This window comes from Alosa pseudoharengus, unplaced genomic scaffold, assembly GCF_046254945.1.
Source record: "Alosa pseudoharengus isolate Yale_2024_CS ecotype anadromous, Long Island Sound unplaced genomic scaffold, YU_APseudo_1.1 YU_APseudo_1.1_scf_4, whole genome shotgun sequence".
NCBI classification, from domain to species: Eukaryota; Metazoa; Chordata; class Actinopteri; order Clupeiformes; family Clupeidae; genus Alosa; species Alosa pseudoharengus.
The window spans coordinates 19,701,672-19,726,623 of record NW_027468774.1 but is presented as its reverse complement, the minus strand read 5'-3'; the positions used below and the strand labels follow the sequence as shown (position 1 = coordinate 19,726,623).

Sequence of the window (24,952 nt, the reverse complement as noted above, 5' to 3'; positions counted from 1 at the left end):
GATTTGAATTAGCGTTTTTTTTTATGCACTGCTTTAATTCTTCATGCAAGCAAACGAAATTGCACATAGAATGTTTACATTGAACATCTGAACATCAGCAACATCACACATAACAGTAGACATGTTTATATGGAGTTGTATGCCTGTCATAATGTAATTGTCAACACCACATACTTGAAGGCTAGCTGTTCAAAGCCAGCACAGTTCCCTGGTATATTACTAATACCTTAATTTAATGCAATATCAGGGTGAAACCGATAAACATTTACTCCTTGCTTTAACTGATAAGCCACTGAAGGCTTTCACCACACAAGATAAGAATGCATGAATAGAGGCTGGATATAAACCTCTGATTCAATGACACATTCAAATGATGGATTTTTCCATACACCGTTTAGTATGTACCTGTGGTACTGATTGCAAGGTCATATGTTGCAGCAACGGCTAAATTTAAATAAACACTGCCAGCTAAGGTGTTTAAGACAAAATGGATTCTCCCATTTTCTTTTTAAAAATTCTCTAAATATTGTTGACCATCTTAATGTCTTATTAACAGGTTAATGTTTCCTTCATTTATGGTCCTTTCCCTGGGAAAAATATGCCTAGAGATACATATATTTTCTGGATCACTTTTCCATGTGGCTGACCTGATGCCTCATAAATTAATAAATTAGTATCTATTTATCCATAAATGTCAACACTTGCTGATGTTGGGAGGTCAACCTGGGGAAAGTTTGTCAAGTAAGGACTCTGTCCCTAATACCACAGCGACTGACTGCAGCACACAGAATACAATCACAATACTGTCATAATATAAATACTGAATAATACAATAAACTACTATTTCAATAAATAAATAAATAACAGCCTGTACATAAAATGGTTTTGTATATTTAGGCTGTGGACCAGGTTACACTACTGATGTAGAAAAGCGTTCCTCTGGGACCTGTGGAGTAAATACAACAGCACAGTTTGATCCAACACAGGCTCCAGGTTTCCTGTGATATTCCACTATAATGAATATCTTTCACTAATCCACCACTGAGTCAGAGACGAAAGCTAACATAAAATAGTGTCTTCTGACTAAAACCCCATCAGTGGCTCCAACACCATTGCACAAACTGGCTTCAAAATAACCTCTCCTAGCTATGGGGGCATTATATTATATTCCTATCAGTTCTTTTCCCATCAAGCAAGCTCCTGAAATAGTGGTTTGCCCTAAAGATGTAACTGTAGTAAACAGAAACTATGATATGTACTTTTGCTAAAAGGCATGGTGGTATTAAAATGGGCTAAGTCACATCAGTAGCTCTGTAGCGATCACCAGGGTCCATCACACTGCATCAGGAGTTCAGATGGATTTTAGTGTCAAGTAAGCAAGTTATGTTAACACCCAGAAGTTCCTGTTCTGCTGCAGAGGAGATAATAGTCATGAAGCTCTCTTCCTTGGTGTCACTTTCCTTGCACTATCCAGTGCTTACTGCAGTAATCAAAGGTGGTGTACACATCCCAGGTTCCTAAGTATAAAACATCACTTCAACTATAACGTAAACAATTACTGCAGATGTCAAACTAGTAACCTTGACACTGGAACTCCACTAGTGTATTTGCAACCTCATAAGCCTGTATGGATGCCAATGTCCTGTTTCCTGTGGAGCCTTTGAGGGTATTTACTCTTTGGTAAGATGCGTCAGGGGATGAGGGGCTTAGGAGTAATACATATGGCAAATTTATGGCACACTGTGAAATGCTTAAAGGACTACATGCGCCGGCCATTTAAATTGTCAGGCTTTCAGACCCCTTCACACCATAACTGTACCTACTATAGCATCTTTAAAGGTACAATAAGAATCCTTAAAAAGCTAGTATATTCCATTTATGTGGATTCATTTTCAGCCCATTAAAGTGTAGACCCATATGATGTTTCTGGCCATCTACATAAGGAGCAGTTAAACCCACCTACAGTGAGCTCAGCTGCTGGAAAGGTGAAAACTTACTTAGTGTACCTTTAAAGGTGCTTGTCACTGATTCAGTTTATATTACAGACAACAATTACAGTATGTAAATAACAGATTGGTTAACTCATGTCTCGCCTGAACCTCTATCATGATAACTTTGCCTTGTCCACTTTATAACCAAAATATAAAAGGAATAAACAGAACATATGCTATGAAATGCTATGCTATGTCATCTCACCTCCACAGGGATTAAGAGATGGTCCTATCCATCTGTGTGCTTATCTGAATGCAGGACATTATGGGACTGTGTCCTGTTTTCCATGTTAGCCCACATTACACATGTTGGTTGTGTTCAGCAGTCAGGACGAAGCGTTGTTCTGCTCGTCAATGCTGTAAGATGTGATACTTACACTTGGTGGACCTGCACTATTTTTTTTCCTTTGGTCAGCAACACAATGAGAAGCACACTGGAATGACAAGGGTGACAGTGCAAGCTGCGCGACACCTGGAAACAGCACTCTTCCCCCGCACCTCCCGGCGTTCCCCTGCGGAGGCAGTCACTGGACACAGAGGGTCCGGAGCCGTAGGTCAGGGTTCAGAGGTCATGGGTCATAGTTTGTCCCACTGGCTTGGCGGGGGAAACTGGTCCACCTCGCCCACTTCCGTGTACTGCCTCTCGCCGAGCAGAAACATCAGCTTGAAGCGCAGTCGCACCTTCTCCTAAAGGGAAAGACACAACCCGTGGGGTATGTTACAAACTAACTAAGTACAGTAGATCATACACCTGCATTATACCAAAGATCCTTCGACCCTCTCTGATTATACTGCTCCAATGTATAATGGCTGCCATTGATTTCTTGCATGCTAAAGGTTTGAGTAATTTCACTTACTTGAAAATAAATATTTGAACACAATCAGACGAGCACAGATAACTGCAAAGTGCAATTAGGTAGATGACAAAAGGCAGCAGCGGGCTATCAATAGTGTAATTTGATGCTCAGTATTGATTGGCTGCTATGCTGATAGAGACACGTACCCTTAGGGGATTGGCCAGCAGCATGATTTGGGTGATGGAGGGTGGGGGCAGGATGGGGTTAAATGGTGCCAGGTCCGTCCCGGATGGAGGCTGTAGCTTCACCTTCATGGACTTGACAAAGAAACAGATGAGATCAAAACCACGATGATGAAAGAAGACTTCAGCAACCGGTTTTGACGGAGTATACTTTTAAACTCCTCTGTGTATATGTGTGTATTTGTGTAAGTTTCTCTCTATCTCGCACACACGCACGCACGCACGCATGGTGTCCTACCTTGGGGACTGCTGCCTGCAGACTGACGTTGCGAATGGGCAAAGGTGCTGTGTTGAGCATGGACAGCACCACTACCAGCACATCTGTTCTGCCTGCCGGACACTCAGAAGCAAAGTGGAGCAGCACGCGCACCCCGTCCTTATCGTATGCGGTTACAGGCAGAACTTTACCTGTAGAACAGCACAAACACTCCCTCACCACACATTACATTACAATCATCAGCCAAATGAGACCAGCGATGAAACCCTAAAACAGTCAGTTTCAGGGGACTGTCTCATTAAACTGAATGACTAAAATGGAAATAGAGATACTAAGTGACTTGATTAAAATTAGCTTATAAGATTATAACTTGATAACGAAATCCGTTCAACAATGTCTTATTTTTGAGGGTGAAATCCTGCAAAAATGCACCCTGCCAACTCTCAGTGTACCAAGCACCTGATTTCAAACACTGTTTCAAACATTTCCTTTTCCTGTGTATGATGCATGTCAACTCACTGGGCTTAATGATGTCAAGCGGTACATGGAGGTTTGTCATGGAGATCTCGGGGCCTTTGGCAGGGCTGCCCTGCAGGGAGGAAGGGGTGGGGGACAGTGAGCGGAAGAGAGGGCTTCCTGGCGCAGAGCTGATGGCGTGGGCACGTGTGTGACTCAGCATGGGCGAGCCCGGGAGCGCCCCCATCTGGAGGAGAGGGTTTGGAGTGGCATGGCCCAGTGGCACAGGAACAGCGGAGGCCGTCACAAAGGGGTTGCCAGTGATGGGCTGTGCAGGCAAGCTGGTGAGGGAAATACGACATGTAAGCAAACTTCAAATTCAGACAAAAAACATCAGGATAAACCTTTCAAGCTTTTCAAAAATGTTAAGTGTACTGTTGTCTGATACTGCCACTTTGAGCTACATGGCAAAACAAATTAAGAAATAGAAATCCATTTACAATGACTTTAAAAGTCAGTATAATGAATGTCATTCAGCACTGTTCCTGATAACAGTGCGGTTCTCGTGTTATCCTATCTGCAATTTTCAGGACATAAAAAGTAAATCAACAAATGGAAGTGTTTATAGTTACCTTTTAGGCTCCCCCAAGTTCAACATGGAAAGATCTTGCAGACCATGACCAGAGGGGGTGTTTTTTGTGAACGTCTGGCTGGTAGGGGGGAACACAGACGCAGAGGTCTGTGCTGCGGAGAAGGCCGGCCCTGTGGCCTGCAGGCTGAATGGATCCAAACCTGTATCAGTGACCTGGAGAAAAAAACCATAAGGTAATCGTCCCATTTCACTAGAATAATAAGTGAAATGTGATCAGCCTTACCCTCACATCTCAAGTGAAATGTGATCAGCCAGTCCCTCTTCACAAACCAAAACCCTTCTTATTGGCCATTTCCCTGGCAGTCAGTGAATTCACAAGATGGGATTGGAATGCTGACTTTAATCATAGCCACTGCTTAATCTCCCACATATCTAGGCCTTGGGTTCTCAAGCAGGTCAAGGACATCTCACCTGCAATGATGCCCACTGGTGTTTGGCGAAGTCATCGGCCTTCTGTGTTTGGTTACTAAGACCTGGGGCTGGGTCATTCAAACCTGAACAGAAACATTAACCACATTAGTTTTGCCATCCCTTCTTCTCTACTGCAAGAGAGCTGTAAGTATGCTGTGTTGATATTTTAATTGGAGAGTCCTTTTCCTAATTTTATGAGACAAATTACTGACACACTCCAGCCATGTATTAAATCCTAAAAACTACACAGCGCAGTTCAATCAGGACTGGGTTCCATCCAACTTCGAGCTGTTCTGATTTGTTACTCTGAAATGTCAACTACTGTAGCACACTGCTCATCTAAACCAGAAATGCTTAGCCACAGTGTTTACTGGTCATTTCGCTCGAGGTTGAGCTTTTGCCGGAGTGGGTCTTTAACATATATTCTCTGAAGACTCAGGAAATATTAATTTGCAAATGGCAGTCACATGTTTAAAGCCCTAAGAGTGTGTTAATAGTTAGTAAGACGTCTGTAGTCACAATCTCTAAATTAAAGAGGATCAGCTCAACATGTAGCAACAGAAGTGTCTCACCTAAAGATAGCAGCTCTTCATCAAGCAGGGAGAGAGAAGCAGACTGCTTGGCGATGTGTCGACTGGGGCTTGAAGTCTGACTGGCATGGCTGCCCGCAGGCCCAGCCAATCGGCGAGGCGGAGGCGGGAGGACAGGAATGGAGGTGGCCGTCTGTTTGGCTGGGGAGAGATTAGAGATGGCTGGGGGCGGGACTGACTGTGGAGATGGAGGATTTGTGGCATCAAAGCCTGCCAGATCAATCAGCGTGTCTGTGACTTCAGCCCCAGCATTACCTGTGGAATCACAGGTGATGGAAGACGGTTAAAACGATACGCACAGAAATTACCCTGTTGCACAATACTGAAGGTACAGGCATTTACATAGGCACAACACAGGGATGATGATTTTCCACCTTCAGTGATCTGATGCAATTAAATAGAACTAAAAATACCAAGTGCTTAAACTTGTGTTACATTCCAACAACTTAAAATAACATCATGTAGTAAATGAAAATATATACTGATCACAATCATCACACCATGCAAAAGTCAAACGTAGGCCCATCATTTATGCAATGTTTGCAATTATGATCTTGGTCATGGCATTAAATTAACAAACAGAAATTTTTACATTTAGACTTTGCCACTCAAATCAGGGCCCCCACTTGACCTATTCCCAGTGATTGTAGAGGAACTCTAAGGGCTAAGAGGAAGTGGTACTCACTCTCAGGGCCAGCTGGCCTTGGATCATCACTGTCTCCGTTGTCTGTCTGCCCCTCCACAACTCTCCTGTACAGACTAATGACCTTCGAAAGGTCATCACTGGCCTGCAAAATATCACCTGTAGAGGAAAAGGTCAACCTTTGTGAAAAGAGGTAGAAAACTGGCTCGGAGGAAGTGATGAATTAAGGAAGCTGGGGAATGAGTTAGGTGAAAAAAGGCCCATGACATGTACCCAGACTGGAGTCGTTGTCCTCTGTCTCAGTGGCCAGTTTAAAAGCGGTGCGCCTCAGCTTGTCACAGCGGTCATACAGCTCCTGAATTTTTTTTTTTAATTCAAAGTAATAGTTAACCATTAATGGTTATAATAATAGCTAATACAGTGGTTAATATTGAAATTGATTGTGGTTGTGTAAAGTTCCCTGGATTATGACACTGAGTGCAGAGTGAGCACAAGGGTCTAGGAGTTGCATCTCACCCTGATAAGGTCTCGATCTGACTCGGAGGACCTGTCTTTGTCATAGTGGCTTAGCATCTCGCTCAGTAGCTTGACATTATTGTTCACCTCTTCCAGGGTCTTCATGCGCTTTGTCATTTTCTGCACCCTGACGTCATCCTGTAAACACACTCTCAAAATGACACAAGTCTCCTGAGGGGTATTTCACAAAACCTAGATAAGGGATTAAGCTGGGATTTTTAGGTTATCCTAGATGAATTTAGCCTTGACTTGGTTTCACAAAAGAGATGGCACATAAGTTAACATGGGGATTTGGTCCCAACCAGGCTAACAGCCAAGCTAAGTTAATTCTAATGGTAATTATGTCCTCTTATTGGTTCAGCTAGCTGTCATTCACATCAGACCTCTGTGCTAATTTTTAAGGAGCTTTATTCCATTTATAAACTATTTGCTAAATGTATTTGCTCGCAAAACAAAACAGATTGTCTGCCTACTACCATATGGTTATTATTTTAATTGTGATATCCTTATAATTATTAACATAGGCCTAGGTACTCATTGTTTGCTTATGTTATTGATGTTTGATGAATAGCCAACTATAGTTGATTGGAAGTGAAAGGGCAAGTTTTCGAAGGCATTTTCAACTATAATATTAAGGTATATCATACTATGTGCATCTTTGCAGTGGCAAGCTTTCTTAATGACGTTGCGTGCTGAGACAAGGAAGCACTCACACATGAGTGCATACGTAAATTTGCATTCAGTTGGTCTACCACGCCTACTCCTGCTGTTTTACAGAAATAGCCATGATTCCCCTTTTCAAAAAGGACAACTTTACTTAATTGTTAGTCTATATCAAAAGCAGTTGTTCACTTTGTGTGAATGACGCAATTTTCGCATCTTTTTTATTCCAACCGTGGGCACTTTGGAGCATAAACAAGAACGCGCACACATCCTGAATTACTCACACCTGGCTTGACATAGTCGCTCCTACTCATCCTGGATTGACATTAGTGAAACGAGTTGAGCTAATATGACCAGACAACGCTATTTCAAACCTCGCTTTATCACTTATCTTGGATGTCTTAATTCTGCCTTTGTGAAATACCCCTCTGGGAATGGACGATAAGGGTGTACACACAACACAGCACCTCCTACACTTCCAAGATGGGTCCCATAGCGAACGTGAGGATAGCATCACAACTCACAAGTATACTGTGTTGTGTTCATAATATTTCATGTTCTTCAGAGGCATATTCAAAAATAGGACATAATGCTCAGAGGATCATGTGAGAGGAGCTTCCCCTTATTTGGTGCAAATGTTGCCAAATCCCGCAAGCCACAGATAAAATCGAAATTGAATAGAATGGTGGAAATTGAATAAAACAAAATGCTTTGTTTTAAGTCAAGTAGAGAGGTCTACTGCTATTGTCTGGTCATACTCAAGGCCAGTGTTGTAGTCAAGTCACTATGCCTCGAGTCCGAGTCCAGGTTTGAGTCTCCAGTATTCAAGTCCGAGTCAAGTCCAAGTCATTAAAAAAAATTCCAAGTCAAGTCTGAGTCGAGTCACTATTAAATGCAAAACTGACAACCTTCGGGGTATTCATGTCTCCAGGCATTTGGCACAATTAAAGTTAATGTCCGTTATTGTAGGAACATGGCGTGATGTGTGATGTATGACATGAAGCAGTAACATTCCATTGCACTAATATTAATACTAAAAATAATTTAGATATTAAAATCATATACCAAATAATATTCTAATGACATATTACAATTATAGCCTAATGACATTACAAAAAAGTCGAGTCCTAGTCTCAATTTACGAGTCTGCATGGTCTGAATGTATGAGTCCGAGTCCAAGTTCGAGTCATTCAGTGCTGAAGTCCAAGTCACGAGTCTCTAAATTAAGCTCATGACTCGGACTCGAGTCCGAGTCCTGGACTCGAGTACTACAACACTGCTCAGGGCTAGAGGCTCTGTTGTCTCACCTCCTTCACCATGCTCTTGATGAGTCGGTTGGCCTCCTGAAGGTCCTCTGGGTTCTTACTTTTCAGCAGCTCTGCCAGCAGCTGTGAACAAAACACATTTGAGTCAGCCCACTCCACTCCTTATTGGCCAGGTGGCCACCACACTCACACTGCCACAAAGACGATGTCAGGACGCACCTTTCCCATGTCCTCGTTGTCAAACACAGGGTTTTTAGGCCGTGTCGGAGGAGATGGTAGCAACATCCGGTCAACAGGGAGCTCTGGATCTGAGGTAATGAGTCCTGCAGAGAAGGCAGGGGTTCATCAAACAGCATCCTACATGAGAGGGGCCTGCCATAAAGAGGGTGCTTTTCGCGGTGGCACACAGACTCTTACCTTGTCTTCTCAGGGTCTGATAGGCATCACTGATTTTGGTTTCATTGGGAAAAGCCACAGTCCAGCTATACAGGATCTCTATTATTTTGGTTTTCACTTTCTCTGGTACAGAATCTCCCAAGTACTACAGACAGAAAGTCCTGGTAAATTCCTTATCTTCCATGTTGATAAATATATGGATGTCTCAAAAAAGCCAGCTTACCTTAGGTGAAACAGCTTTGATTAGTTCATTTAAGAATCTATATTTTGCGATTTCATTATGAAACCTCTTCCCACAGTTCTTCATGCATGCCTCTAATACCTGCAATTGCATAATGCACGAGAAGGCAGTCAGACTGCAGATAGCAAACACGGGTGGCTCTCACTGCTGAAAATGATACTAACCGTTAAAGCTTGGAGTGCCTCCCATTCCTGAGGTGAGTGGATTTTATGAATGAGTAGTTTAACTGCTATTTGTGGTCTGGAAAACAAGAGGGACATTGAAGGGTAAAAAAAGTGCAGAAAGACTAAAGTTGACATGGATATTTGTATGAATGTTTATACCCTTCCAATTCCTTGTTGATTTGGTCGCAGAAACCAATTATGTACTCCCAGTCTTCCTGCCTATTAGTTGGGTGTGTGGCTTTGTCTGAAGAGAATACAGTTAGCGCCATATAAAAAAACCTGTTCCCAGTTACTTCATATGAGAGTCAAGCTTATCATATCATACTCTGAGAAGGTCTGTTCCCATAACAGCACACATTCTGACAGTGGCAAAAGGGAAGTGTGCTAGCGACAAAGTACCCACAGGATATTACAGCGCTCCACAGGCTTTCTAGCAGTTCACAAAATGTTAAATCAACACCATACGTGTACGCGTAAATTGCAAGTTATATGGACTGGGACAGTGCTACAGTTAAAAAGGCACACGTTTTATCCACTGTGCTCTGCTGTTTGTGGCCAAGGAACAGATTGCTCAACCGCATGACTCCAGAGCTTTTCGCCGAGCATCATTTAGTCGAGACTGGGTTTGAATGGTGCTAGTCCTTAGCTTGGAATGACAGCTAAATACGACAATGTGACTTGACATCAGCGGCAACGTTACGCACATTTATCATCACACCATTCACAAATAATGCAAGAACAGCTATTGGTCTGATATATTTCTTCATGCAAATTACTGAGTGGAGAGCAAATAAACTCACTGAGCCATGATTCCAGCGACTCGCCTTCCTGGTACGCCATAGCCTCTCATAGCGTCCCGTAAACTGTGCTCGTATGAATGGGTGGCATTAAAATGAATGGTGTTTACTCGTTGTGCTATTGCATCGTGTACATCTATATCAACATTTATTGGATTGTAATAAATAAAACCTAAACATTGCATGTCACTACATCATTAATATATCATGGGAATGATGAACAGAGTTGTGATTCTGGATTGTTTTTTTAAAACAGGCAATCTACTCCCTGCCTGTTTCAGAGGTCCTCTTCTGACATTCCGCATTTTCAACATGGCTGCGTACATGACACACTTGCTCAAACCTTGGAGTCCGAGGTATGTATACCGACTTTTACTTACCTTAAACGTAATGGGTGCTCCTGTACGTGCCTACATATTTATAAATAAATGAAGATAGTTTGTGAGGGTTTATTTCCTTGCAATATCTTGCATTTAGTGGCTGAACTGACTAGCAGGGCAGTGTTTTTAGCTAACGTTAACCTAACCACCTCAACACACCTAACGTTAACGGTCTATGATAGATATCATGGCAATGATATTCTAGTGCTCTAATGTTATTGTCTCCAAATGGTAGTGTGAGTGTGATGAGAACAGCATATCATTCCTCTATCTGTTTGTAACGTGGGTTGCTCAAATTGCTCTGCGAATACATTGTCTTAAAGGTTGACGTTAGTGAGATGGAGTCGGTACAATCCATACTATCTGGAGCCGGAGACAACTAGAGACGTGTATAACAAACCTGAGACTGAGCTTACTCCCGAAGAAATTGACGACCGTGAGCTGAAGAAAGTTCGTCCAATCAAGGCGGCAGTGTCGGGTGTCAGCAGCTCTGGCTTCAACGACCCGTTAATGAAGTAGGTTTTCAGTACCCCTCATTCATCAATGCATGGAATAAGTAGCAAAGTTAAAGCCTCACAATCTCTTCCCTTTTCTTCTTTCTTTATTCAGTAAATTTGTCAATATGATGATGCAGGAAGGCAAAAAGATTCTTGCCAGGGAAATCATGACTGAGGTAGGTCTATGTAGTGTGTACAAACCGTTTAAATCGCAAACAAATATTTGAATATTATACAATTCTTAATTGCAATGGGTTTTATTTTACTTATCTTACTTGCTGTGGATTTTATTGTATTACCTGTAATAGTTATGCTTGCACACAGATGCTGTAGCTCAAAATGTTGTATGTTTAACAACCTGTAAAACCTCAGGTTGGGTCTAATCTCACATTCTTCTTCTTTATTTGCACCTTTCAGACCCTGGAGAGCATAAAAAGGAAACAGGTAGAGAAATATCACAAAGCTGGACCAGCCGCCAAGATGGAGATCGAATGTAATCCTTACACCATCTTCCATCAGGCTCTGGAGAACTGCAAGCCAGTCATTGGTCTAGCCAGCATACAAAGAGGGGGCAAATTCTATCAGGTGAGGTCACGGGTCCCATGAATGCTGTGTATGTCCACACATGAAGGTGGAATAAAGACACAATTGATATTGACTGCCTTCAGTTCTTCGTGGATGCTAAAACTGTTACTGTTGGCCCCTTGCAGGTTCCCATTCCTCTGACAGACAACCGGCGTCGTTTTTTGGCCATGAAGTGGATGATCACAGAGTGCCGGGACCATAGGCACCGTCGCACACACATGTATGAAAAACTTTCCCAGGAGATGTTGGCTGCTTTCTCAAACGAAGGCAACGTGATCAAGAAGAAGCATGAACTACACAAGATGGCAGAGGCCAACAGAGCGTATGCACACTACCGTTGGTGGTAAACTGCTGCTGTTCAGCTTTCAGACTGTGTTATAATGGACAGTGGCGTTTCCTACCTCTCAAACAAGGGAGGGAGGTAAAATATGTGCTCTTGTGTTCCCAGTGGTCTGCGCTGGGTCTGTATATAATACATACATTTCACCTTGTGTCACTGAAGAGGCGATGCCAACTACCTGACACTCTGCAAAAGGAATTACGGCAAATCTCCTTTTGAGAAGCTGTGAAATGCTTTGTCATGTTGGAAACAAAACAAAAATGATTAAATGTTTGACTAAAAGGTTAGACTAAGAGGGCCTGGTGAAAATGCCATAGCATGTGGACTGCAGAAGCTCAGAAAGCTTTAATATGTCTTGTAGAACAGGGAGGGCATCTGTGTGAAATATGATGGGGCTTGTACGTTGTGAAAATAAATTTATATCTTTAATGAATATAAATGTAATTTTGCCCATGTTTATGCAAGCACTTGTAATTGTTCTCGTCAGTACACAACATTAACTGTTAATCACAAATTCACCTCATATCATATTTTTATTGAAGCCAGCATTGTTCAAAGGATTCAGTCAACCGCTTAAGAAAAGTGAACAGACTTTTTGTAGAAATTTGTAGAAATATACAAAACACCCCATATGAAAACTTGTGACAAATGTATTCCTTCTACATATTCCAACAAAGCAGCAATCATGTAACATTTGAAAATAGCGAGTCCATGTGTTATAACACAAATGGAATCTGCTGATGAATGTACAAAGAATAGCTTCTGCAGTTGACATATTAAGTACTGTGCGTGTCAACCAGTTCAATAAGTCTTTGGAAAGATACAAAATAACAAATTCCTCATACTTTTAAGTTCATAATTAGTTTGAGCTTTGTTGAGTTATTTATAACAAAATAGAATCTTCTTTAAGGGAAGCAGAACAATGCTAAAACACTACCTCACAAGTCAAATATATGCTATATGTTTACAAAATCCAAGGAGACTCCAGAACTACTATAAAATGCCATAATTGCAAGATTGAAAGGCACAGCAACAATATTCTAAAACTATTGCTGATTATACCCCAGTCTGACAGCTCTTGTTGATTTGTTGACTGTTTGTATGGTGTGTTTACATGAACTTCATGTTCCCATGTCTTTAAATAGATATACTGCATATGTAAACATTATTTTAAAGCTGCAATAGGTAAGGGTTTGAAATGAAATATTGCTAAAATTCCAGCGAAAATTACTTACTACTAGCTTGTCTGATCATACGTTAGGTGCAAGTACAGTGATGGGTCCTAACAGTCTTTGTGTTGCAGTGTACATTGAGATAACATAATATTGTAATGAATTCCATTTCCTATGACAATCTTATTCACGGATAGTAATGGGAAATTTGAATATTTGGCAAATCGTCCCTTAAAGCATCAAAACGGTTTAGCACCAGAGGTAATTGTCCTATTAAACAAACACAGAAATTATATATAATACTATATAGAGCTAACTGAAGTTAACAGTCAGTAGTAAAAGCTGAGCAGTGTTTAGTTTGAACACATGTTCCACTGTTAAGTTGTTCAGGGTAACTTCTGTTTCCATATTGTAGCTGTAGATGAGCTCGGGTGCTCTCACTAAAATGCCTTCCTTGGTCATGGAAAACATCTCCTTAACTTTGTCCTCCAAAACAGTTTTATGTCTGAATTAGTTTGTTTGTTAATACCTCAGACTTAAAATAATTATGTTAAATTATATAGGTGCAAATGGCATAGTGCATAAGCAAAATAAAAAATTAAATACACTACTATCCATCACTACTATCTTTCATGTCTGAGTTACCAGAACCCATATTACCTCTATAAGTAAGCATACACTGCCAGCTTTTTAAAAGCCAAATCAAACTTGTTAAACATCTTCAACTTCAGCACTACCTCCGACCCTTAAACACTCCAACCTGCACAAGTCCCTCATCTGCAACATACTGTCCTTGTAAACATCTCACCTATGGTACCCCCCCCCCCCTCCAATGTACCTTATGCGTCGCCTACATCGCTCACCTCTCCTCCCACACCATGCCCTCAGTCGGCCACCTCGCTGTAGTAGTACTTCTGTGCCGTGTCACTGAGGGTCCAGCCGCCCGCCCGGAACTCCAGCACCTCCAGCAGCAGCAGGCGGCCCAGGGAGGTGAGATTTTCCTGCAGCAGGAAGCCGTCCCTCAGCTGGCAGAAGAGCTCGTCCATGCGCTGCAAGCTCATCCTCTCCAGCTGCTCCCCGATGCGGTGCAGTGCGAGCACCAAGCAGTCCACCTACAAGACAACGGGAAAGGGCTGCCAAGTTCATACTGTCCAAAGTTAACAGTCAGTAGCAAAAGCTGAGCAGTGTTTAGTTTGAACACATGTTCCACTGTTAAGTTAATCAGGGTAACTTCTGTTTCCATATTGTAGCTGTAGATAAGCTCTGGTGTTCTCACTAAAATGCCTTCCTTGGTCATGGAAAACATCTCCTTAACTTTGTCCTCCAAAACAGTTTTATGACTGAATTAGTTTGTTTAATTAGTTTGTTTATTGCCTTTGTTAGTTGACAGCTCTTAACTAATATTACAGAAACTAAAGGTAAATAATAATAATCATAATAATAATAATAATAATAAAGATAAAATAAATAAACAACCAAAACAGGAAGATAACAAGAGCAACTCTTACAACGCTCACTTTATTAAAAGCTAAAGAATAAAAAAATTTTTTAGATGGGACATTGAGTACAACTTCGCTCTAAGAATAATCTAGGGTCTGTTTTTGGATGATAACGAGTGTATCTTTGTTTAACTATCAGCATTCAACTCAAAACCCTGTTTTAATAATTCCATCTAAAATGTAATCTTTTCTTGAAAATAGTTGCTAATTCCTCTCCTCACCCAGTTGTCCTTGGGAATTAAAGTAATTGCAATCTAGTGGCAAGAGTTCAGAGAACAAGCTAGACTCACCAACATTCAGCCAAGTCTCCGTAATACACAACATATCAAGCTTTATGTGAAGTGAAGAAATCATTCAGAATAAATGTCTCATGAATGATATCATCAAAATCCATATCATCATCTACCACCATTATTCTAAAGGTTTGCATGAAATCATTTAGTACCCACTTTTATCTCTGGGCACCATCAGATGGTTCTGTTTACATGGACAAATAGATTTATCGGTTTACCTCTTCCTCGTTCCTGAGAGAGTCAGGCTGGGTGAGCCGGAACAGGCAGTCATAAACGGGATGCACCAAAGCCATCATGGGCATATTATTCACCTAGGAGTGAAGACACAGAGGAAGCATACAATGTTCCTGCTGAGCTCTCCTTGTTTCAGGATGTACTAATCAGATGTACTGAGAGGCCTTCCGAAAGTGTTTATTTGTCATGATCACAGTCCAGTTTTTGTTGTCTTGTGTTATCTTTTTAAGCATTTGTAATTTTGAGAAATCGGGATGTTATATTAAACATCCCGTTTTTGTTGTCTTGTGTTATCTTTTAAAGCATTTGTAATTTTGAGAAATCGGGATGTCATATTAAATTTATATTTAAAGAAATACAAATGCATTAGTTTTATGTCAAAGAAAGGCTCTTGTACAATTGTCAGCTCTGTGCACACATCACAGTGCTGGACCCAAGTCAGTGCAACATGAAAAATTATAGAAATCTACACAACATTAGACCACTCCTATGAACATTTACGTTTTGTCATTTAATCTGCGGAGGTCTACTTATCTGTCTATAAATCGATCTTTCTGAGCATAATTTCTAGATATGTGCTTTGTTTACTTAAATAGTGACTACTGTATTTTCTCTGTAAAAACAAAGAAACCTCTTTACATGCAATCTCTAAAAATGGGACTCAGGGATGTTGGTTTTTCCTGAAAAAAGTTTCTTATTCTTTTAAATTATAGACATCACTAGTTAAATTTAGCTTTATTGAAATCATGACAGCCTTTTTGCCTGATGTTATTAAATTACACTCTATGGGTCTCTCCTATACACAATTTATTGGGTAAGGGGTATACACACATCTGTGACTGTCATGTGAGTCATTAAAACTATTTAAGCTTTCTCAAGAGCAGAAAGCTTGAAACGTTACTGTTGTTTGGGGAATCTCATTAAGATTACATTGAAAGGGAGCTAGTGTGCTGACTTCTGTACTTTTCATTATAGACACTTATAGTCAAAACATTCATTTAAACAATTTAAACAGATTAAGAGGTCTGTTAGCAGCATCAGTCAGTACCTTGAGGTAGTCAAACACGTTGCAGATGAAGGATACATAACACACCCACTCCTGCAGAGAGCGCTTGCGCATCTCCTCTCGACCTTTGAACTCCTGCTGAAGGCGGTTGAGCAGATTACGACGGAACACGCTGCCATTATTCTGCTTGGCCTCTGCCTGCAGATCCACATGGACAAATGAGGTTCCCAAGGCTAGGATGCAGGTCACTTTAGGTTACTATAGGAGATACAAAGAAACCTACCTGTACAATGGTGTAGCAGATCCTCCCCGCTTCTTTGCTGAAAACCTGATCCTTTAGAGACTGATCTACGATAACACTTGATACTTTCTCCAGATCTACCGCACTGGGATCTAGGGCAGAGAGAAGTGACTGTCAGAATGCAGGGGGGGAAAGCGTCCTTGTGCCTTTCTCAGAAACTTGCTTGATCAGATTTATATTCACTCACCTTTAAGGGCTGTCTTAAGTAGCTTCTGAGTTTCCATGTCAAAAGACTGGATCTTGTACTCCTCCTTCCCTGAGCCCTCCATTCTGTTCACCAGACTCCTCACCAAGGACCTCGCATTTACTCCGTCTGAGATAAGGAACCTATAAATATAAAAAAACAGTTCATTCAAGATATCCGTGTACTGACCGCTGGGGCGGAGGAAGAAGAGCTAGAATATGCCCCCTTCACTTAGGAATACTGACACACACAGCCAGATGTCAAGATGCAAACCATGATTTATTAAAGTTATAAATTGCCTGTTCAGGACTCCGAGGACATAGAAAACCAAGGGATATGCTGTTTGATATGGTTGGGGTTGCCTAATGAAAGCTGGCAAGAATTATAGATTTATATTTTCACATAAGCTTGTTTACTTGTCTGAAACCTCAATCATTATTTGAAGATTGTCTGTTGTGATTATATGCTTTGAGGTTCTTTCTACAAGCTCGCATCTCATTGATGTGACAGATCAATTTTAGTTTAGACGAGCAGTGACATTCTTCCTCAATTTAGCATTAGTCTGTTTCATAAGTAAATATGGGCGTTTAAAGTTTAACGATACAGTTACCAATGCACAACTGCACGTGGCTGCCGGGTCGGAAAATGTATAGTCATCAATCTGGACTCATCCCTGACCGGTGTTAAAAGCGCATCTTTCATAGGGGGATAAGAGGGGATTATATCAGATAGGTTCAGAAAAAGAGAATGGTTCTTTCAACAAGTTCACAAATAACAACGACATTACTCTGTAACTCTTTAATAAGTTACACATTAAATATATAAAAAAATATGAATGCACTATTATAGATGTATGGGAGGGCATGCATGGCGTAATTCTGTAATCAATCACGCCCGAAACCGATGATGGCCACTTACTTCCAACAAGGTAGATAAACATACGTGTACGATAACATGCCAGTAGTGGTCTGAATGCAGTCTATTTAAAGAATCATCAACATGAAGTATGATCAACATGCCATCCAAGTCAATGGTAAAAAGTATATTAATTGCTAAGCTCGTCACTTAACGTTAGAAGCTTAGAAAAGCTGTAGCGAGATTATTCTCGTCAAACAGCTGACCAGTACTGATTTCAAACTACTCTCTGATTTTGTAACCAGAAACATAAAATGACACTGGATAATGTTTGACTCTTGTAACTTGCTGTTGATAAATAATACTAAAGCTAATAATAATACTAGTTAGCTAGCTTGGCTAGGTCGGAATCCTTAAAGCCAAGTTCGTCAGCAAACTAGGTTGGGATGATAAGCTAACACAGCCACATTAAGCTGTGGTTGCCAGAATGGCAAGCTCTAGTGTACACAGTCCAGAAGAATATGGTTATGTTTAATACTTACTTAGTACTGCACGACGGGTCGTTTGCAATAAAACCTGGTAACGAGATCACCCGAATAAGTCAATTCTCGTCTCACTTTCTGCAACACACGATGCTCATGCTGCGCCTTCGCATTATTGACAGTTTGTCTCCCCCCAGTGTTTTAAACTGATAACACTCAGTGTTGGGGAGTGGACCACTGTTATGTCATTGTTATATAGACAACACACTTTGATCAGACTTCACGTTCACATATTCTAATAAGACAGGTAAATATTCTTTTTGAAATATCTTTAATAGCAAAATATGTCCTGTTACACGGTATTCTAGGTATATGACATGATACATATTACAAATGCTTTGATACAGTAAAATGGAAGTGTGTGCATGTTAAAACATACATATAAATATGTTATTACACAACAACAAAAATGTAGCCAAAAGAAAAAAAATACAAATAAATACTGGTATGACATATGGGATGAAGCAACTTTGCCTATATATGACAAACAAATGCAAATGTGTTTATCATAACAGCTTTGGATACATATTTGTGACAACAGGTAAAAAAAAAACCTGTAAAACACACCTCTCATGTTACCACTGCAACAGAATTACTGACGACAATATCTGACTTATTGTATTAACTAGTGTGATAAAAAAACCTTAAGGACTTGATAGTCAGGGAAATGCAGAGAGAACAGAGTTCAGTACGAGAATCCTGCTGTAGTAAACTGCTGTAGTAAAACTGTTGTAAGTAAGCTGCTGTAGTAAAGCTGTTGTTTCTCTTTCAAATGTCTTAAAAAAATAACACCAGGCAAAAACACACCCAATTCAATTGAGATATTTCCTCTGTCAAAAGTAAGACACCTTAAAGCCAGTTTTTTACTCATCATAACAATGCAATGTCAGTTGTCAGAATCAAACATCTAATGGAGTTACTGGTTTCTGGTGCAATACTATATAGAAGTTTGCTTCTATATTTTATATTAAACGTTTGCTTGCACTTGTCATTCTACAGTAGTGAGCACTGGTATCCTATATGTATCACTAGTAAGTGCCACAAGGGGGAGCTCTAGGTACTGGACACTTTTGACGTACCACTGAAGCGCCAGACTGTTCAGTGGTCAATGATCTGTCACCAATCGACTCCAAAGACTACAACTGTTTATGCTTTTGTTGTGTCACATACGAAAACAATGCACCGAACAGATGGCACTATCTTGTGGAAAAAGAGAAAGCGCAGTCTGTGAAAGTTCACAGTCAAAAAAGTAAAGTTAACCAGTTCAAACATAGACGAAGGGCTAAAAAATAACAATGTTGTTGCTTGCAAAATATTCAGAATGTTCTGACACCACTTCAAACAAGGACACTTGAGAAGGGGTAGTTATACTCATAGAAAACCTCCAAATTTCAGCAAATGATAAAATCTCAGTTTCTTGCCATTCAATGCGTTAATAATATTAACATTCTTTTCCTGGTCATGAGAAAAATGTACAGTGTATTGTTTTGTATTTTTCTATACAAAACTATATCCAAATAATATCCAAAAGAATATGTGTAAAACAAATACATTTGGTTGTCAAATCGAGATGCATCACCAAATCCAGATTAATTTAGACTGATAAGGTATTGAATACACACGTGACTGAAGTAATCCTGTAATATCTACATGTAGATGCTCCTTGCTGCATTGACACAACAGGTGTACTGATGACCTGTATCCCTTTAGTGCAATGCCAGAGTAGTCAGTATCTACCCCATGGCACTTTCCCAGTGTGCGTGGTTCTGTGACCCTGTGCCCCTTACACCCACCCACCCCATTGAGAGGTACAAAAGGTTCTTCAACCTCGACAGTCCTCCAGTCTCAGTGGTTCCCCTTCAGACTGATCAGGAGACCGACAAAGACTTCATAAGAGAAGAAGGTGAGGCCTGTTGAGACGGCTGCCTTCACCAGACTAGGGTACAGTCCCTTGTAGAAGCCCCTAACTCCCTCTTCTTTGGCTATGCACACTACACAGTCCAGAAAACCATGGTATGACCGGACCTGCATTAGGGAAGTGGTAAATAATAGGACCATATATTATTCAGATAGAAAAGTTTGACATTTTATACACAGCCTTGATTAGATTTACTAATACCAAAAATAGATAAAACCAAGAAAACAGATGTCCTGTAAACTTCTGCTTAAAAATGGTAGCGATAATGAATGATAGTAATGAATAATATAATAATTCAACATCAAAAATATTTACACAGCCTCAGCATATATTCTGATTCTGTAATATAACATAGAAACTGACAGGTGCACACAGAGCATTAAGGTTTCATTCACACAAGTCCTTCAGAGTTCAGCTCACCTGCCCAAAATGTTTCCTGGCCTCCTCAAACCCTGCCACCTGCAGTCTCTTCTTGAAGAGGTCAAAAGGATACGTCATTGTTTTACTGATGACCCCAGACAAACTACCACATAATAGGCTCCGGATGCCACCTAGAGTGGGAAATTGAGAGAATACTTGTAAGAATTAGAATTTTTATTACACATCCATGTACAAATGAGTGTTTGATGACACAAATCACACCTAAAACCTGAAAAGGCGTGATACTGGTTAAATTTGAGTGTTCCACAAGGTCACAAAGGTCAACAGGACACAAACCTTTCGAAGACTCTGAGTTCTGAGGTTCAGTGAGACTCTTCAGCACATTATAGCAGAAGAACTGCAGGCCAGCATAGGGGAACACAGCCACTAGTGTTGGGACCAGGCCACGGTAGAATGTAAACAACCCCTCTGTCTGGTACATGGTGAATACAGCATGTCTAAGGCTTTGATATATCTGCAAGCAAATATATTTTAAATAAAAAAAACAGGTTATTCAAAATTAACAGACTGATTTATGCAATAAGCATTTTATGTTCAAAGGATACTGAAGTTTTAGTTTTATCTTCAAAGGACATTGAATTTGTCAGGAATTCTCCTTCTCAGTGGTCTACGTTCTCACTTTAGGCTCTCCTTGGGCAGCAAAGCGGGTGCGCAGAGTGTCCAATGGCTGGCAGGCGACAGTGGCCGAGCATGCTGCTAGCCCCCCGCACACAAAATGCACCCCGGGGGTCTGGCAACTGTACGGTGTATTCTTGTGCACAGTCTCCGTGAGGATCTCAAATGTGGCAAACTGTTTGTGGACAACACTCAGTTAAAATAACGTCATAACAACCACATGATCACAATTTACAGTATATTGGCTCATGAAAGGGAAGTGGTCTGAAGCTTGCACATTTTAGCTTCCAGCATGACTGGCATTCGTATCCAGATTATTTTGAACAGCTTCTGTCCTGTGTTTTAATGGGAGGGGAGCAAGATGGCATCTGTGATGATGCAGCTTGATGCTGCCATACCTGCACTGCTCCGAAACAGATGGAGAGGAGTTGGGCGGGAACATGGCCCTTCCAGAATGCAGGCAGGCCCTCCTCAGTGTAGATGCAGCGGCTGGCCTGCAGCAGGCCCCAGTACTTGCCCTGTGGCCGCCGGGAGGACACCTGTTCGATCTGCAGCTGTACTCAGGAACAACAAGCAAAAAGAGACACGAGTTGCATCACACTTGGACAGCTGTCTGAGCAACTTCAATCATGATCAACAAAATGATCTACATCAACCTATAAATCACTCTTATAATCATCATCATCAGAATGAGCATCAGAATAGGAACAGAACTTGTAGATCAATATTAGTGTAAGTGTTTCAGCACAATATCCAAAATACTACAGCTTAAATAAAGTCCTCCAAAGTCCCTTTGCTCAACACAAGGATGGGCTGTTCTTACTGTAAGACAGTGTAAAGGTTATGATTTACAGGTCAACTTTTTGAGAAATACAGCCAAGCCATGTAATATGACCACTTTACTGCAGATATTAGGTAACACATTTTAATATGGACAACTTCAGTAGAAGCCATCCAATCACAACAATAGAAATCAGTCATGTGATTGCTAGCAACATTACTCAAAAAGTCATGCCATGCATCATCCTCTTGGCCTGTTCCGTTCTGCAGTTTGGGGTTAAAAACACTGGCTCGCAATACAGAGGCAACGCCCGTTCAGTTTTCATAGTTCCATGCCAAACAACGCAGTTTTGGATTTTTACCTGGAATCTAATTTTGATGACGTCCAAGGGGCTGATGAGGGCACGGGTCACCATGCCAGCCGCGGATCCAGCCAAAGCTGCCTCCTCCGGGCTAAGCACGACATTGCTGGAGCGTGGGTCATAGCCCACCATCCCTTGACTGGCTCTCACGCAATATCAGCACTAGGAGACATCACAAATTAAATTACACAATAATACTTTATACCACTCGCGACGATACATCACTGCATTTGAGTTGCTGTTAGCTCGGTTGCATTTATCTCACTGCATTGCATTGCCGTAAAATAATAAAATAGACAGGCCTACATTACAAGGTTATTAACACGTAAAATTAAACAGTTTGGAATGAAGCTAATGTACCCATTTTCGTTGAACAAACGAACGACAGTCCTCTAAGTTACCTCTGCCAGCTGCATTTCCTTAACATGCTACATTATTTAAACAAGCTACATTATTTAAAGTTTGTTCGTAAATTACTTAAACGACTTTCCTACCCTGCTCATCGGGAAAAACGTTTTTGTTTCTTGAGAAATGTCACACCCACTTTCACATTTTTGTTTTAAACTACATTTTGTTACAAACTACTTTCGCGTTGGTTTGCTTTGGAAGATAGATCTGCTTACCATGCACCACGGGGAAGGTGACACAGAGGACCCAAATGATTAAACTACAAGTAGATGTGATCCAAGTCGACTAGACAGGTATTTATAAACGTCCATTTATTTCACTGTTGTCTGTCACCTTCACTAGCTAGATAATGTATAATGTGTTCAACACAAACTGACAAATCAACTGCATAAAATAAAGGGGCAGGGACCATACGAGCCGGTCTGCGCAATTTCCGTTCTGACAACAGCTGTCAAAATAAGAGTTTTTTATAGAATAAAAGACATGGCCATTTAAGGTTAAGGCCTTTGTTGTATATCCATGTCTGTTTACTACTGTACGTCATACCACAGCATTTTTTTATTAATAGCCTAATTCTGTTGCACAAACTGATCAGTACAATGAAATAATTTTCTGTGGTTATTCCATGTCAATTGAATACAAAAACATTGGATTCGACATCATGGTCTCAGATTTTGCTCATCTAAACAGTCCTCAATGTCTTATGACTATGAACATTTCGGCATTTTTGGCCTGATATCTTATTTTGTTGCTGAGATATGCCTTTTCAGTTATAAATAGACACCACCTAGAAAATGGCTGAAAATACTACTGTTTCATGTGTACCACTTTTTATCCTCTCTTAACAAAATGTTTTTTCATGTACACTGAGGTAGTTTCATATTTAGATTTCTAATATATGTTGTTGTTGTAAAATAATTTAATTACCCTCTTGGAAGGACAGCATGAAATGCAAACCCATTTTTTGTTTTTGTTGCAAATATTCTACATGTATCCAACTTAAAAGAGTTCAAGCAAACTTTTCTCTTTTACCACCCCCTCAGGACATGTCTGAAGTTGGAAACAAAGAACATAAAATGTCAACTGAGGAAGCCACAATGGTCAACTTTGGGGTAAACCCAATTTGTCCGTCTATGGCTATTGTATGCCATCCTGTAAATCTTAAAAACATTCAATCTAACTTTACTGTTCATCATCATCCCCATAGAACTACCCGAAAGTAAAAAAAAAAAAAAAAAAAAAAAAAAATATATATATATATATAGCCGCAAGCGGCAATGGTTGGCCCGAGCACCTGCGGTCCACAACCCGTGACATTTCGGAATCCAACAATGCACCCACATGTGGTTTGTGGGTGTCAAATGCACATATCTGATGTGTGAGTTATTTTTTTCTGGTTTATACATTGGAAGCATTTACTTCCTGCTACGTTACATTTTACTCTGATGGCATTCAGTAGGTGGCACTACACCACAATTACATAGGCTACGATGATGCACCTGGAAGTGACTCATTTACTACAAACGTTTTGTGATCTACCGTGCAATGGTTGAGAAGTGATCCTAAAAAAACTGTTTTCATGCTACCGGAAGTGGGATGGTGGGCAAGGGGCGGCATGATCCCCCCTCATGTTTGCCTTAATGCTGTATCATGCTTCTGCGTCGACTCCACGCAATGACTACACCGTTGCCTCGACGCTGGCGCGAACCTTTTGAAGTTGTGCATCCCCTGTATCTGCGTCACTCACCACCGAAACGGTAGTCAGATTGGCAAACTCTGTAGACTGCTGTGCTGAAATATTAATCTTGTTTGGCAAAGACACAGTAGCCTACCAATGAAATAAGAAAATAAGTCTGAGGTTATTTGAGAGGTGTCTGCCAGCCAACCTATGTTAGCAAGTAAACTTTCCCACAACTGCCCACAAAGTACTGCTTGTCTGGGAAGAGCTGATTTCAAAACGTTACTGTCAAATAGTCACTTTACAAACGAATAACCCCATCATTATAATCCAAATATGTCTGAGTTGATCTGCAAAGCTTATGTCAGTGAACATGTGGCATGTTGCTTCTCACCACAGTATAGGCTGATTGAAGCAGTAGGCTATCAAGACACAGGGCGAGTTGACCAATCATAGTACTTGCGGTCTGCGTGATATACGCAAGGTTATATACACAGCAACGCATGTGGCTTTGCAGGGCTAGAGTCCCACAAGCTTACCAACATTGGTATCTGTGGGTGGAACTGATTGTTTCATATTGTCATTCTGTCAGTTGCCAGATGGTGACACAGACATGCATTTTGGGCATGTTGATATCATCATTACCATAATAATGATTAAGTTGTGATTCACGATTTTCTCATGATATATTTTTTTAACAGAATAAGCTGCCGGCATCATGACTGAATAATATTCCTTTATTTATATAAACTGAGAGAAACACAATGTCTGAACTGGTTGTTACCTCAGTGTCCCAGGTAATGTGTATTCTGTGTTAACTG

At 40.7% G+C, this 24,952-nt stretch overlaps 4 protein-coding genes across 5 annotated transcripts; 1 reads left to right on the top strand and 3 right to left on the bottom strand.

The window, feature by feature from the left end:
• Positions 1-2: 2 nt before the first annotated feature.
• On the bottom strand, positions 3-10,116 carry gga3b (golgi associated, gamma adaptin ear containing, ARF binding protein 3b). The gene is made up of 17 exons (XM_076265178.1): positions 10,045-10,116; positions 9,404-9,488; positions 9,245-9,320; positions 9,063-9,161; positions 8,861-8,984; positions 8,663-8,766; positions 8,486-8,566; positions 6,516-6,653; positions 6,273-6,354; positions 6,042-6,158; positions 5,339-5,611; positions 4,767-4,849; positions 4,336-4,508; positions 3,767-4,044; positions 3,269-3,438; positions 2,995-3,105; positions 3-2,678 (listed from the first exon to the last, which is right to left on the bottom strand). Exons 1-17 carry the CDS (start codon positions 10,082-10,084, stop codon positions 2,568-2,570), a joined length of 2,145 nt encoding a protein of 714 aa, XP_076121293.1. The 5' UTR covers positions 10,085-10,116; the 3' UTR covers positions 3-2,567.
• A 214-nt stretch (positions 10,117-10,330) lies between these two features.
• mrps7 (mitochondrial ribosomal protein S7) lies at positions 10,331-12,272 on the top strand. The gene is made up of 5 exons (XM_076265177.1): positions 10,331-10,397; positions 10,745-10,936; positions 11,031-11,094; positions 11,336-11,503; positions 11,629-12,272. Exons 1-5 carry the CDS (start codon positions 10,354-10,356, stop codon positions 11,848-11,850), a joined length of 690 nt encoding a protein of 229 aa, XP_076121292.1. The 5' UTR covers positions 10,331-10,353; the 3' UTR covers positions 11,851-12,272.
• Positions 12,273-12,360: 88 nt separating this feature from the next.
• On the bottom strand, positions 12,361-18,020 carry mif4gdb (MIF4G domain containing b). Of its 2 annotated transcripts, none has more exons than XM_076265176.1 (6): positions 17,930-18,020; positions 16,536-16,675; positions 16,331-16,440; positions 16,090-16,245; positions 15,026-15,118; positions 12,361-14,127 (listed from the first exon to the last, which is right to left on the bottom strand). In XM_076265176.1, the coding sequence occupies exons 2-6, from the start codon at positions 16,615-16,617 to the stop codon at positions 13,900-13,902; spliced, it is 669 nt and encodes a 222-aa protein (XP_076121291.1). In that variant the 5' UTR covers positions 16,618-16,675; positions 17,930-18,020; the 3' UTR covers positions 12,361-13,899. The 2 variants fall into 2 exon arrangements, with proteins under 2 accessions (XP_076121291.1, XP_076121290.1); XM_076265175.1 differs by lacking the exon at positions 17,930-18,020 and adding an exon at positions 17,143-17,692.
• Positions 18,021-18,181: 161 nt separating this feature from the next.
• Positions 18,182-22,846, bottom strand: slc25a19 (solute carrier family 25 member 19). The gene is made up of 7 exons (XM_076265174.1): positions 22,669-22,846; positions 22,046-22,207; positions 21,302-21,457; positions 20,908-21,078; positions 20,565-20,742; positions 20,268-20,398; positions 18,182-19,954 (listed from the first exon to the last, which is right to left on the bottom strand). Exons 2-7 carry the CDS (start codon positions 22,175-22,177, stop codon positions 19,775-19,777), a joined length of 948 nt encoding a protein of 315 aa, XP_076121289.1. The 5' UTR covers positions 22,178-22,207; positions 22,669-22,846; the 3' UTR covers positions 18,182-19,774.
• Between the last annotated feature and the right edge of the window lie 2,106 nt (positions 22,847-24,952).

What these genes read in the sequence shown, in the direction of transcription:
- slc25a19 (XM_076265174.1), bottom strand. Translation starts at nt 22,177, where the DNA reads ATGGTGGGCTATGACCCACGCTCCAGCAATGTCGTGCTTAGCCCGGAG. An exon ending in CTGCCCAAGGAGAGCCTAAA is followed by an intron (nt 20,743 to 20,907) that starts GTGAGAACGTAG and finishes ATTTGCTTGCAG; the next exon opens with ATATATCAAAGCCTTAGACA. An exon ending in GAACTCAGAGTCTTCGAAAG is followed by an intron (nt 20,399 to 20,564) that starts GTTTGTGTCCTG and finishes TTCCCACTCTAG; the next exon opens with GTGGCATCCGGAGCCTATTA.
- mif4gdb (XM_076265175.1), bottom strand. Translation starts at nt 17,234, where the DNA reads ATGAAAGATGCGCTTTTAACACCGGTCAGGGATGAGTCCAGATTGATG. An exon ending in ACTTAAGACAGCCCTTAAAG is followed by an intron (nt 16,441 to 16,535) that starts GTGAGTGAATAT and finishes TCTCTGCCCTAG; the next exon opens with ATCCCAGTGCGGTAGATCTG. An exon ending in ACGTGTTTGACTACCTCAAG is followed by an intron (nt 15,119 to 16,089) that starts GTACTGACTGAT and finishes CTTCACTCCTAG; the next exon opens with GTGAATAATATGCCCATGAT.
- mrps7 (XM_076265177.1), top strand. Translation starts at nt 10,354, where the DNA reads ATGGCTGCGTACATGACACACTTGCTCAAACCTTGGAGTCCGAG. An exon ending in CCAGGGAAATCATGACTGAG is followed by an intron (nt 11,095 to 11,335) that starts GTAGGTCTATGT and finishes TGCACCTTTCAG; the next exon opens with ACCCTGGAGAGCATAAAAAG. An exon ending in GAGGGGGCAAATTCTATCAG is followed by an intron (nt 11,504 to 11,628) that starts GTGAGGTCACGG and finishes GGCCCCTTGCAG; the next exon opens with GTTCCCATTCCTCTGACAGA.
- gga3b (XM_076265178.1), bottom strand. Translation starts at nt 10,084, where the DNA reads ATGGCGTACCAGGAAGGCGAGTCGCTGGAATCATGGCTCA. An exon ending in GTCGCTGGAATCATGGCTCA is followed by an intron (nt 9,489 to 10,044) that starts GTGAGTTTATTT and finishes TATTCTCTTCAG; the next exon opens with ACAAAGCCACACACCCAACT. An exon ending in AACTTGGGGGAGCCTAAAAG is followed by an intron (nt 4,045 to 4,335) that starts GTAACTATAAAC and finishes TTCCCTCACCAG; the next exon opens with CTTGCCTGCACAGCCCATCA.